The sequence below is a fragment of the Medicago sativa genome, chromosome 4 (genome assembly GCF_051527215.1).
Source record: "Medicago sativa cultivar Bolivia chromosome 4, Bolivia_mono, whole genome shotgun sequence".
Classification (NCBI taxonomy): Eukaryota; Viridiplantae; Streptophyta; class Magnoliopsida; order Fabales; family Fabaceae; genus Medicago; species Medicago sativa.
The window spans coordinates 79,800,408-79,815,414 of NC_140752.1; the positions used below are offsets into that span (position 1 = coordinate 79,800,408).

At 31.4% G+C, this 15,007-nt stretch overlaps 1 protein-coding gene and 1 long non-coding RNA gene across 3 annotated transcripts; both read right to left on the minus strand.

Annotated features, from left to right (window-relative positions):
- Positions 1 to 564: 564 nt before the first annotated feature.
- On the minus strand, positions 565 to 3,728 carry LOC146932393 (clathrin light chain 1-like). The gene is made up of 3 exons (XM_085704047.1): positions 3,328 to 3,728; positions 1,339 to 1,492; positions 565 to 1,243 (listed from the first exon to the last, which is right to left on the minus strand). The coding sequence occupies exons 1-3, from the start codon at positions 3,645 to 3,647 to the stop codon at positions 800 to 802; spliced, it is 918 nt and encodes a 305-aa protein (XP_085560173.1). The 5' UTR covers positions 3,648 to 3,728; the 3' UTR covers positions 565 to 799.
- Positions 3,729 to 12,913: 9,185 nt separating this feature from the next.
- Positions 12,914 to 14,112, minus strand: LOC146932394 (uncharacterized). Of its 2 annotated transcripts, none has more exons than XR_015007090.1 (2): positions 13,942 to 14,112; positions 12,914 to 13,296 (listed from the first exon to the last, which is right to left on the minus strand). It is a non-coding gene; the product is annotated as an uncharacterized LOC146932394 (long non-coding RNA). The 2 variants fall into 2 exon arrangements; XR_015007089.1 differs by having other exon boundaries at positions 12,914 to 13,334.
- Positions 14,113 to 15,007: the final 895 nt, after the last annotated feature.

The following is a 15,007-nucleotide window of genomic DNA, read 5'->3' on the forward strand; positions in this document are numbered from 1 at the left end:
GAGATTTATTTAATGCCTTACCCTAATAAATAAAAAATGCAAGTCTTGCTCTTACTTTGCGTCAAATATAAATTATAAATTAATTTGGTCCTCTCAGATAAAATTCTTGGAGATAATTCTACGAGCAAGGTTCATATTAAGGAAGAGAGTTAGTCAAGTTGGCATGCCTCGCTATTACAATTAAGGAAGAGAGTTTGAATTCTCTGTGAATCGCCGGCACGACACGCCTAAAACCCCTCCCACCGAAGCCCCATATGTTAGCTTCATCTCACGTGCACTTTCGCTACAATTTGAGGGTACTCCAAACTCAGGCTTAATAATGGTGCCCAGTTTCATAGGTTAGAGAGAGCGGTGAAGTTCATCCTATAATTTTTATTTTGGGACAAAAACAAATTTCATTCAAGAGGAGCACTCAAAATCCGATCCAAAAACAATGGAAAAGAACAAATTTGAGAAAAAACGTTTATTTAAAACTTGGAAAGGAAAGAGAACTATAATTTTTTTTTATGCATAGAAAGAAAAAACCAATTGACAGGAATAAGTGAAGTAGTAAACCCTTGATCATAAAAGTTAAAATCACACTTCATTATTTATAAAGAATGTATTATAAAACCATGTAACATTTGAATTTCCAAGGTCATAATAGACAATAATGGATTTAATTGATACAAAACCTTAATGATTGAAATAAAATGCGGAAAAAAAGACCATACAAACTAAAAGCATGCAAAAAAAAGGTTAAAAATGCAGGGGAAAAATGAACAGAGAAAGATTGAGAGCTCAAATATGATACACAGAATTATGCAGCAGACTGCTCCTCGGTGGCAGGAGCTTCTTTCTGAGGTGAATCTACAGTACCGTTATTGGCAGCATCCTTTGGTTGTGATTCAGGTGCAACTTCCGGTGCTGATCCATTTGGTTTAGGTGCTGATCCATTTGGTTTAGTTGCTGTTTCTTTTCCGTCCTTCCCTTTGGAGTCTTTAGCAGGTGCAGGTGGAGGAGGAATCATGTGAAGTGGTGGCGTATGTTTCAGCTTTAACAATATCTGCCGCATCCTAGAAAGGTCGGTGGGTTTGCCTGGCTTTGGGCCTTGGAGGACAGTAACTGATGGATTCTTATCCTGATCCTTTTTGCCTCTTTTCTTCTCAATGTTGGCAACCTCACGGGGAATTATCTCCCCAATTGCTTTCCAGTAATTTTTGTCAGCCTCTTTGTGAAAATTCTCTTGATTGGCCAAGTATAACTGTTCCACAAACATAGTTCATCTCTAAAAATTAAAAGAACGGAACAAAAATCACATTGTAAAAAGTAATGATAATGTAGGTGTGTAAATATTACCTTTTCCCTTTCTCTGTTTTGAACCTTGTTTGTCTCAACATTGAGCTTCCTTTTCTCATAGAAACCCACTTTGTAATCCTCAGCTTCCTCAATAATCTTTAATCTCATTTCTTTTTCCCTTTTCTCCTTCTCGTCTAGTTGAATAGCATTTTGACTGCACAATGAATTCATTTTCATTGTCGACTGAGTTCAGTAAACATATAATAGATCTTAAATCTCTAAAGATCGGATTGCAAACAAATACTTGTCCTACATTTAAGGTTCAGGATAATTTTGCCTCATATGACCAAACAAATAGTATTTGTATTAATGGTTAACGACAACCAGAAAATTGTTTTCTCACTACGTGGGATTGACTACAAGGATCAAACGATGCCATAACTTCTTGTCATACACCATGTTTAAAGATCAACCATTTAAATTCTTAATAATTATACCTATTGCTTTCTTTGACCTTACTCTACTTTTAATTATTAGACTATCCTTCATTTGCTCAACCGTTATTGATGCTTTTACGAATCTTTTTGCACATGTTTAAAGTTTAAACTACCTAAGATGGAAGAAGAAAAAAAATCTACGATGAGAGCTACTTCAACTTTCTTTTTAATGATTAATTTGATGCATCCTTATTCTGAACTTACTTTTTATTGACTATTTACAATCTGACACGGTTCACACTTCACACAACAATGCAGAGCTTATAGTTTTGTGGTAAACATGTCTTTATGCTCGAGTGACACTATTGTATTCACACTCCAAACATATCTTAATTTCATCTATCCTACTTTGATCTTCTGAAACCACGAGACTTGTGATCTACCTCTTGCTAAACTTGCATTCCATATATTTTGTTTTAATTTTTATAATTATAAGCAAAAGTTGTGCTTCAGTTGAAAGGGAGATGTGGTGCAATTGTTGGAGTTTCTACCATGTGATTGGAGGTCAAGAGTGTGTGTAATGGAATCGACATCTCTACAGCCTTTTTTAATCGATGGATATAAATCCCTACTTTTCCTACGAAAATAAATCCATGATCCATCACATAAAGAAACCAAATTCGAAGGAAAAAAATTAACTAGAAGTCTAGAAATAAAGGGTAACGTGTTGCAACAATGAGATAGGAACATCATAAAACTACACAAGGATTAACTCACAATACAAAATTCACGTTTGACGAGTATGCATATATGCATATGTATACATTACGATTACGAAAGTTTTTCCAACATAGACAATTAACATAAAACACGATATGCATATGTTTGGAAAACCGTTAGAAGCACTCACAATGGTCTATTTGAAGCAAAATGAACCCTTCCTTCCTTATATTTTTTACTATATATACTTTACTCAAACCTACGCTGCATTGTTGTCAAACATACCCTACATGTTTCTCATATGTTCATCAGCCCTCATTAAATCCAATAAATGTTTTCAAGACAATTTGATGCTATTAATTCACATCAAACTTTATCATCATCTGCTAATCTATAAATCACTACCTAGATCTAAGTTTAACAGACGGAGAGACAATCATGTACAAAAGATCTCGCCCCAATTGATCCACAGACATATTCATCCATTATTTCAACCCGCATAAACAAGCATGCAAAACAGATCCTACGAACTATGGAATACGAACAAAATCCAAACTGCAATCCAACAGAGCATAAAACTAACCCTCAAAAGCTCGTCACCACGCAAGAGTTCACTAAATCAGCATATGGTTTACTAAATCTCAACCATCAAAAAAACTTGGTTTCGGCTCAAGTAAACTATTTCAATTTTCAAGTGAAATTTGAATCAAACTAAGTTCAATTCACTTCTTTCTACTTCCTAATCCCTGATTCATAATCCTAAGCATTCAAAAGAAAACATCAAGTAAAAAAGAAAACTTTAAGATCAAGCAATTAGCATTGAAAGCAAAATTAGCATAGATCTAAGCAGATTCAAACGAGATCTAGCATAGAAGGAATCTGAAACACTCACCGGCGCCATTCCCTAAGAACGTTACCTTCCTCCGGCCCCATCTCAGCAGGAGGAGGAAGCACCGGACCATCGGAGACAAAAACGTCGTCATCGTGACCACCATAACCGTTTCCATTTTCCATCACATGCACTGGTTCGAAGGGAGACTGAGCGTAACTCGGATCCTGATCGCTGAATCCGAATACATCCGGAGATTCCGGCGCTGCTGTTGTGTGATCTACAGGGACATCTTCGGCGGAGTAGCTTGAGAATCCGCCGTATCCAGAATAGTTGTCGTCGTCGCCGGCGGTGAAGTGGTCTTCGTTGACGGTGAAGGACATGGCTGCGATTTTCTCTCTCTAGAAAGTTGATAGAGAGAAAGAGACTGAAAGAATCGTCTTTTGATTTTAACAGAACATAACACTTCATCTAATAAGCAGCTTTTCCTTTTATTTCTATTTTTTTATTCATCATGTAATAAAACTAATTTAATTTTAATAACAATGTTATAGTGTAAATTTAATTATTCTTAGACTTCCAAATAAACCAATAAGTTACCATAAATTATTGTGTCAAAAAAAAAAAAGTTACCATAAATTAAACTCAACCGGAGTTCATAGATTTGGTAGTTGAGTAAAAAGTTGCGGAGAAAAATAGAACAACATCATGTAGATTGAGTTAAGGTCTAATTCATCAATGTCGAGTAACCCTAAGTCACTGGCTCATAAGCAGACCATCATAAGTCATGATTCATCTACATTGGTCCATCAAAACAACGGTTTAAGGTACAATTGTGGGTCCATCAAATATAAACACCCAACATCAACCGAACAAGAGAAAGACTATGATTATTTATAACTCTAAGTTTATCAATCCCTAAATAAATCCGCCACATACCAGTATCTATGCCAACACATAATGTGACGAGAATGATTTAACCAATTTAAAGAGTGATGAATGAAAATTAACTATCTGGCTAACAATAGTTAATCGCCATTCAACCAATGGTCACAACTTTTAATGAGCAATTGGTAGGCGTTAAAAGAAAAATTTCGCTAAAATATGCCAATTTACAATTAGATTAAAGAAATAAAACAAAAGGCAACGAATGGGTTGTAACTTCCCATAAATCGAAAGTGAACGTTTCTCTTTAGGCCCTCCTAATATCCATAGAGATATTGGGGGTCTAAAGAGAAACTCTAACTGAAAGTTACAATTGATAAATCCGAGTAAATAATGCCCAGTACTAGCCATTTGTAAAATAAAAAAAAAGTACTGGTCATTTTGAGATGGGAATAAACCAGGCCGTCTGTCAAGGGCCTACTTAAAGCCCGGATTGGCCTAGCTCGTTTATTATATAGGTTAGGCTTAAGCTTTTTAAAAGCTCGTCAATTTAAAGAGGTCAAGCTAAGACTTATAGAAAAGTCTTCTAGACCTACCAGACCGGCCCATATATGTGCAATTATATATAATCCATTATATTAATACATTTTGTATTCCTTCACATTTTCAATTCTAACGTGTACACATACCTTTGGGTAATACCCTCTTAATCTCTTACTATTGCCATTCTCAGCTTATTCCAAATTACAAAGCAAAGAACCCTATCCGAAATAAAAATAAAAGACAATAGATTAAATCTATGCAATACACGCATGTTAGTCTCTACAAAATGGATGTACAAAACTCTACAAAATTTTAGTGAATATACATGTAATATATACTTATAAAGTTGAGAAAAAAAAATGCATGTACATGTTTTACAAAATTTTATTGAGTTATTAGCCTTTTAATAAATATATGCTTATTTGCTTCTTTTTATACAAGCTTATTTACTTTTTTGTAAACATGTCAAATGTTCTATTTAAAATTATTTGTACAAATTCAGCTTTTAGACAGACTAATAGGTCATATCGGACTTTTAAAAATGCTAGGCCAAACTTGAAAAAAAGTCTTTGACAGACTAATAGGCCAAGCTCAGACTTTAATTTTTTTCAATTAGGCAAGTCCTCTTTAAGCAAAGTCTGGCTCAGCTCTGCCTATTTCCACCCTTATAGTCATTGAATAAATGCCGTAGAAAGAAACCTTATATTTTCATAATTCCCTTCTTTCTCTCCTTCTTCAACATCTCTCTCGACTCTTTTTAGTAAGAAGAACAAGACGAAATTGTGAAATCAACGGTTTTATAACCTAGAGTCAAATACTTGAGTTTTCTCATATTCTTCTTCTTCTTCAATATCAAGTCAATTATGTGAAAATTATAAATTTTTTATTCAAGATAGCTTCATTGACAATATTGCCAATTATAAGCACTAGTTTCATAAATAAATTATGTGCAAAGTTAATTATTCACCAATCACAGGTTATACAAGACAACATCTTGTGAAAGAAATTTTTGGAATTGGGAAGTGTACTACATGTATTAGCACAATCAACAATATCACATCCATGAGCTCCATTTTGCTTTGCTTTTTCACACTCATTCAAGAATATATTGAATGCATCCTCGACATATTTAACTGCGTCTGAAACACACACGTTCTCTATTAACTTGTTGTTTCCAATTGATCAAATTGATTTCCAATTAATACATACGATGTTACATATATATAACATAACATAGACTATACACAATATCATACACATTGCAACATAATAACAAGTACTACTTTGAAGACAATTAAGTTTAAATAAATACTCTCTAGCATGAATTAAAAGAGCAAGAGTTTTCTCATTGTCACTTCTCGAAGTACAAACAACATCATTTATTTCAAAAGTTAAGGAATTGGTTTTGCTTGGATCTACATTAAAAACAATGTGTTCAATAAAAGATTGTTTTAAAATAATTTTTTAGCTGTCAACATTCGAATCAAATACATTATCTCAGTGATATGTCCATGTCTCATGTCATTGTTAGCCTTGTAAGTAGGTGTAGACATTATTAGATAATCAAATAAACTGATGCTCATAACATGTAAATTACACACAACATTAAATACATGCATGAAATATCGATATATCTTGCAAACAATACATATTTACCTAGTTATTCATGTATTGAATATATCAAAGTCAAACATTTTAATTGCAAAAAACAACACTAGTATCATGCATAAACAACCGATATATCTTAACAAGAATGCATATCTTCTTCGTTTTTCATATACTAAGTCGAACAAGTAGTGTGAAAATAAATGTTATAGACGTTATAAGTATAAACAATTTTATAAATTTATCCCTATTCTATTTATGTATTATGTATTTATTTATTTTAGTGAATGTGTTTTGCATCTATTATATATCCAACAAAATTAACCTATCATATATTTTTTTTTTAAAAAAAACTTAGATAATTAAAGTTAAAATACTTCATACTATAATACTCAGATAATAGACAAAAGGTCATTGTTGAAAAATTAAAATATGTAGATCATTCAATTTATGACTCATTTGCATTATAGTCACACTCGCGTCAAATCTGATCCAAATCCTACATAAATTGAAGTGTTACATTTGCAACACCTTGTAGCTTATCAAATATAAAAAAAATGAAGGAAAAAAATTCGATTGTGAGAACAATAAAAACTTATATGTAACTGCAAAAAAGGAAAATCAAATTATTCAAATATAGTTGTATCACTTTTGAACTAAGATTTCAATAAAGAAGTAACTACATTGCTTCGCTCACGTGTTGAACACAGTGTGTAATCATTAATATAGGAACAAACTTTAATTATTTTATTTAAATTTAATTTGATTGAAGATTGAAAGCAACATATCACCTTTGCAAGCAATATGAATGACATGAACATGTATCATTTGCAAATAGATATTTTTACACAAATGTGAGTGTTTTAAAAACAAAAGGGAAAGCGATTGCATTTGTAAAAAAGTAAGACAAAAAATAAAATTGATATTTGAACCTCTACATCCAAGTTGTTTGGACAGTTAAACCAATTTTGTTTTAAACTTTGAGGAATTTCAAATCGATCACAATTAAAAGTGAGCAATATAGCATCGACGTTCTTTAACTCAGAGTCAACGGTAGATTGTTGTTGAGTATATTCAAAATAAACTAAAATTGTTATAAAGAATAAATTCAAAACGTGGTTCCTTTGTTAACAATTTAAAATTAAAATTAAAATTTTATATTTATATCTCGAAGAGGTGTCCACAATTGTAGTTTGGACATGATCAATAGTTGAGTTTTGGCGTATTGGATTTAAATAAGGGTTAGACTTCCATGAAAAATTTATTGTAAAACTTATTCATATTATTGTCTCTAGCCACAATTATTTGAACTGCAATGCGATCTTTGGCGATAGGGTGGATGTTATTGGATGCGGCACTAACTGTAAACTCTATCGAGGTTTAGAGGTGTGTGTTTGTGTAGTGTAATATAAAGAACATAAATCATATAAAATTATATTGTTTCTATTATTGATATTTTATGAATTTTAGGGTGTTGGGTAGAGTAACACGAAGAAGCAAATGATATTACTTTTTTGGTTGGAGAAGAAGAGATATTTGAAGAATCGAAGAAAAGTAACATGCATGTGCGACCAAAGAGGTAGTTGTATTTTATATTAATATTAATGAAAAAAGGATATGTTCTCATTTTTAAACCATTATAAAAAAATTATTGTTTTTATTTTATATTTCTTGATCAAACAAATGGGAGAGTGGAAGAATTGAAACGTAAAAAAATAGAAGTTGTCTGACTCTCATGAGAAGAAAAAAAAAGCTATGTTTTATAACAAGCATCTGTAATAAGTAACATCACAAAAAATAACACATACTTATAAGAGATGATAGGGGACTGACAAAGTTATTTAGAAAGTTTGTTAAGATCCAGTTAGGAGAGAATTTCTCTCTGGTTTAGAGCTACGTTGCTCTGTTAGTTCTTAGAACTTTGGTATCATTTTCTGTTTCTATTTTCATATTTTCACAGTTGTAGAGCTTTTCTATTGCCATGTTTTCGTAGAAACTTTGTGTTTATTATATGAGATCATAATCTTTGTATCCTATGTGTCTGTGCGTTTTTTTGTTGGGCGGTGAGCACCACCAGCTTGTCGGAGCGGTTCCTTCCTTCCTTTCTAAGGGGAAAAACATGTGTTGTCACCTCAATATTTGATTGATTGGTTACCTTATTAAATTGAAGGAGAAGTTAACCGGAAAGAACTAGCAGATCCTCCTAAATTTTATCCAAGATTCCATTATGTGCAATCGCCATTCTTGACATTGCAGCTTGTCGAAGAAAGAAGGATATCGTTGAAAGATTCATATGGCTACGTAAGATGGTACAATAAAGGCAACGTATTTGTTGCAGCAGCAACAGTGGTTGGTCCGTTCGAACTTCCAAAGAGTTACTGGAAAGTCTGTTGTCTCGAACATGTTTTGAGGTGATATGGATGTCTGGTGGGGACATTCAAATGTGATGACAGTAAACTCACGAAGTACACATCTTCCCCCGAGATATATTCTTTATCTCGACGAAAAGCATTTAAACAAGGTCGTCATTGTGCCCTAATCGTTGGATGTGGAAGAAAGAAAAAAAAAGAATTTGTTGTTATTCAAAATTCATTGGTGAAAGAGTGGGGGCAGGGAGGTTACGGTTATGTAAGTCTTGAACTGTTTGTAGACATTCAAGGGAATCTAGAAAGTTACATTTGCGGAACTTATGCCTTGATATTGGGCCAACCTTGTATAGTTAAGTTATTAAACTTGGATATTGTACTTTTGTGATCAATTTTTTTTAGGGAAACTTTTTATTATTATAGAATTGATATTGATTGATTCACATTGTATTAAAAAAAACACAAACTTGACCAATAGTTATTGTTAAAAATGAATAAGTCACAATCTCAATAAACAAGTAAATATATTATTTTTGTTGATATTGAATGACCTAAACAATAAACAATTTAAATCATTTTTTTATAACAACTAGCGAAAAGACGGGCACTCGTGTGCTTGTCTTTCCGCTCTTTTTATTGCGCTCACATCTGAAAATTATGAACGGTATTTTTTTATGAAATTTTGATTTTGATTAAAACTAAAAATATAAAAAAATTGAAGGAAAAACTAAAAATATAAGGGCCTGTTTGATTTGCTTTTTAAAAACTGTATTTTAGTTTTTAAAAAGTAGAAAACTAAGAACTTGTTTGACAATGAGTTTTTGTTGATTACTCCCTCCGTCCCAATTTATCTGAGCCCTTGACTCATTTCACACAGATTAAGAAAAATGTATAAATAAAGGGGAAAGTGGAATATATTGTATTGGGAATGATAAAAGTAGTATTATTTAGTGTTATATTGTATTGGGAATGTTGAAAGTTGTATTGAAAATTGAAATGGCTCGGTTATTTTGGGACACTTTTTTTTAGAAAATGGGTCAGATATTCCGGGACGGAGAGAGTAGTTTTTAAAAATTATTTTCATTTTCTATTTTTAAAAACGAAAACATCTTTTAGGTGTTTTCTTTCTCTGTTCTGTGTTTTGAAAACAAGCGGAAAACATGAACTCTTCATTAATGGCATCACTGTAAATATGTTGAATTTTTCATGTCAAAGACAATTTTGAAAAATTGGATTTCCAAACAGATTTTATTTAGTTATCTTCTCAAAAATAGTTTTCTGAAATTGATTTACAAAACAATTTTTAAAAACAGAAAATCTAAACTCAACCAAACAGGCTCTAAATGTTTGTTGCTTTCAAGTTATAACAAAACAAACTAACCATGATTATCTATTTCAATGATACCAACAATATAACAAAAAAATATAATCTAATTTTTTTTTAATGACACCAACAACAATCTTTATTATAGAAAAGGTTGTTTAAGGGTATAATTGACATAATAAAAAAGTAAGTATACACATACTCATATAATTTGTTACACTTTTTAAATGATAAAGGAAAAAAAACCAGAAAAATATATATAGGGGGTTGCTAACTTACTCCCACCTAAATACATGAAGGAGCAAGGTAGCAAGCCTACTCCCACTTGTTATTTACCATAAACTTCATATCGTCCTTAATAAACGTTACTTTAGTGTATGTGCATAATTATAATTTGCTTTTCTTAATAATAATTTGTTTGAAACATTTATTTTTTTAACGTTGTTTGGCAAGGACACTGTTAGTGTTTTTTATGTTATTTGTTCATTTTTTTTAATAAGCTGGAGAAACACTTAACTATGCACATACTGACATACACATTACTATTATTTTTCTTTTAAAGGACACATTATCATTTGTTAAAAATTACATATCGTCAAAATATATTCAATAAAAAAACATAATTTCTCCCCAAGAAACATGCATAGTTTCTATAAAATATACACTGCGTCTCTCGATCGTAACTGTTGTATTACAAAAACACTCAACATGTTAATAAAAAAAACACTAAACAAATGAAAAAAGTTAACATATTGAAGTAAACTCAACAGAGAGAGAATTGGAAATAAAAATAATAGTTGAATATTAGAATAATTTTGTTACATTAACAACATTAAATGTTTCTTTTTATCAAAAATAAATAAAATAAAACATTTTTTTATTTTTAAATTTCATAGTTTAATTGTAACTTGTGCAGTTTATTAAAAAAGTTTTACATAACATGTCAGCTCATTGTTCTGTGTATCTTATTATTGATTGTTGTTATGGAGGTGGACTCAGAGAGCTTTGTGCCCCGAATGTAGTGTTGTTTGAGGGAGCACAAGAATCTGAAGAGGGTTGGGGAGGAACTGAGTGGTCTAACTTCACGACACACTTTAAGGATATTCTTACTGCAGATAATAACATGTCACTTGAAGAAATCGCCAATGATGTAAATAGAAAATTCAACTCTGGCGGTTATGGACAAAGGGCAAGTCTCTTCTCATGAACTGCGATAACGAATCATATCTCACTATTTGTGTCTATTTGTATTTGTTTCTTTCGAACATTGATTCTGATTTGTAATTTATTGCCAACTCATTAACCTATTTCCATTAGTCTTGGGTACAAACACTCAATCACCGACAACGTAAAAAATAGAAGTACACAACATATATTAAGTAAATATGTTTTTATTTAAAAAAATAAATTAAGACTAAATTTTCAAAATTATCCTTTTCTAATTACATAATTTAAATAGATAGTATTGAGTTTTTGGTAAAAAGCAAGTGGGAGTAGGCTTGCTAACTTACTCCTTCATGTTTTTGGGTGGGAGTAAGTTAGCAAACCCCATATATATATATATATATATATATATATATATATATATATATATATATATATATATATATATATATATATATATATGTGAGGAGGGATCAAATTACACCGCTTAAAAGTTACACAAATGTTACACCGCTCAATATCGTTTTACTCTATGCATATTTTTTAAATTTGACCGTTGAATTGTAAGTTTATATCACACATATCATTCACGTAAAGTTTTATGAAAATCTAAAATCAATTGATATGTTATTGAGATACAACAAGTTTAACGGTGTTATATAAAAGTACATAAACCGTTAATATTGATGTATCTAAATAACATATGAAACAATTTTAGATTTTCGTAAAAATTTACGTGAATGATCTATGTGATATAAACTTACAATTCAACGGTCAAATTTAAAAAATATGCATCGAGTAAAACGATATTGAACGGAGTAACATTGGTATGATTTTTAAGCGGTGTAATTTGATTCCTCCTCTACACACACACACACACACACAGATATATATATATATATATATATCCATACCGTGTTTGTTATTTTTTTTAATATTTAACTTTATTCTTATCTATTTGTTACATGTGTTATTTGTATTGAAAATTGATGACATTTTTGGAAAGAGAAAAAGTTAGCCCAAAAGAGCTGGAAGATGTTATTTTCTTTATATATAGTTTAGATATATGTGACAATGCAATTTGAAAATAAGAAATATTTGTTATCTTAAGATTTTTTGTTCATTGGATGGTTGAGGTTGAGATCCAAAAGTCATCTTAACCCCATCCCATGTGGGGGTGTTTTGGGACATTGAGATCGTGGCTTTACCAAGGGAAAAGAAGTAGTAGACTTTAAATTTGCAATGAAATTAACATTGAAATTGTTAAGTGTACAAATAGTTTGCCCCACTATATTGGCATATGGACAGTGTGCATAAACCAGGAAACATAACCGAAAACATAAAATATCATCCTACAAAGAGAGGAAAAAATTATGCTAATTGGCAAATTCAAAAGGCGATGCTGGCATTAGGCAAAAAATGGGAAAAAAATAGTGCAAGAGCCTTGGGATTAGGCAACACGAAGATAGACAAAGAAATATGTTGTTATCAGAAGATAATGGTAACAAAAGACTTTTAGTGTATTGGAGGGAGATTAGACACAAAATAATGATCATAAGTCAAGAAAGCATAGAACAACTGGATAAAGTTGCAGATTTTTAGAATTTCTTTAGCAAGGAAGAGAGATTGTGAGATGAAGCATATAAAGATGTTCCAAAATATGACACAAAATTAAGTGTGAAGGAACATAAAAGAGTTTTCGAAAAAATACAGTATGACTAATTCTATATGACTGCTTATTAAAAAAAATGTAGACATAAAATTACATTGCATTAACCAATGACATGCAATTAATAGCATTAATTCACGAGTTGCATAAAATAACATTACATTGCATTAACCAATGACTTGTGTATAACGGAAAAATACTGTATATTGCATTAAACAATGTAAAACAAATAACGATTAATTACCAAGTGTATAGGAAGAAGTCATAACTGATTTTGAAAAGTCGGGACCAAGAGTTGACATATCCAAAGGTATCCATCTTCCAGATTATCACATTAGTTTTCTAATGATCAGAAGAAGGAAAAAAAACATAAGTTGTCATTTAGGACGGTGATTGTTTGTAGGCAATTCGGAGACAAGTCAGGGTCACATTCCCAAGTTGATTCTTTTCCCACATATTCCAACTTCTTTTTATCACTAAAATACTCCACATAATGAAATACACACTCAGTATCCTTCCATCACCAATAACAGACAAAACAATGAATATTACTATCAAACATAGGACCACAAACACTGAAAAACATATAATAACGTATATCACAAACAACAATGGAACAACTACATCAACAAAATAGCATCGACTAATAAACAAACACTAAATTCATGCCTTTTGGAGACCATTGGGACCATAAATTAAAGCTACACCAAAGTAATTAAATTGTAACATCAAATAGTGTGTGTTTCTTTCAAAAACAAGCTATCAAAACAATGAGACCAATTGTTTGCAAACATACCAACTATAACAAAGGCACGCACACTACAAGCGAGAGAACATTTCGAGGCAGTAAACATAACAACAAACATGTACACAACAGTAAACATACCAGCAACATTACAACATATTTTTTCTTTTTCTTTCGTCTTCTATCACAACTATGCGAAAGTACTAACCATACAAGGAATCGAAGTGAGAAAACACAAGAAATTGAAGTAAGAAAACACAATAAATCACAGCTACCTCAACTATTGAAACACTTCGCCGTCGATTTCATCTCCTATCGCAAGAACTCACAAGATATCGAAGAGAGAAATCGCAAAAATCGAAGTGAGAAAACATACCAGTTGTTGAAAACGAGTACTTTGTCGCCAATTCCGTCTCATATCGCAACAATCTTCTCCTATTACACTTCCATTCACATTCGCAGTCAATTACACTTTTCAAAATCCACCCTTAATTCTAAGTTCTGATATTATATCGTTTTTTTCCTTTTTTTTTATTCAATTTTAATGTCAAAATATTAAGTTGCTTTATAATTATTTTAATTGTTCAGTAGTATGGCCTATGTGTAATAGGTTGGCCACTTATCAAAGTCAACGGTCAACTAACGAAAAGGCCAACTTATATTAACGTTGCAAACGTTTTTGACTGAATGAAGCGTTTTGGACCAACTTATATTAATGTAGATCCATAACAATCATATTTTTCCTTTTCTTTCAATTTAAATAAGTGATTTTCACATATATCAAGTTTTTCCTGTTGTGTTTTTTTGTGATTTCGTCGTCTAAGTGCGACGTTGTGTTGTTCGTCGTCTTGTGCGGCGTTTGTTTTCGCGTCTTGTCGCGGTGTTCGTTTATTTCCTATTGAAAGATCGACATCAGTCAATTACAAAATCAACCAATGATTTGGGCGTCAACGTTGCAGATCCGGAAGCATGGGTATTTCGGTGACTTAGGGTTTATCATATTATTTGTAGGCATTTTGCCGTTGTATGCTATTAACTTGGGTGATGTGAGTTTGTTCATAGATTCATCCTTTGCGTTTTTAGCGATGTTTGTATCTGATGTACTCTATCAATTTGAATGAATGAATATCGTTTTGTTTTTGTCAAAAAAAATAAATCATATTTTTAACTAACATAATTATATTTGCCTACACACTACTTGCAATAAGGTCTTAAAATGAACAATTATATACGTTGAGGACTAGTCAATGTAAATATTTGAATTCACTAAGATTCTTTTTGTGTTTGTATATTATGGTTATGATGATGAATATTATATAAGAATAATTAAAACTACCGAGTGATGGATATATACGTTTTTTGTTTTAATTTTAATAAAACGTAAAAAAACATAGAATCTATTTGTATAATGTATTAAAATAGAGTTATAGATTTATTGTTGA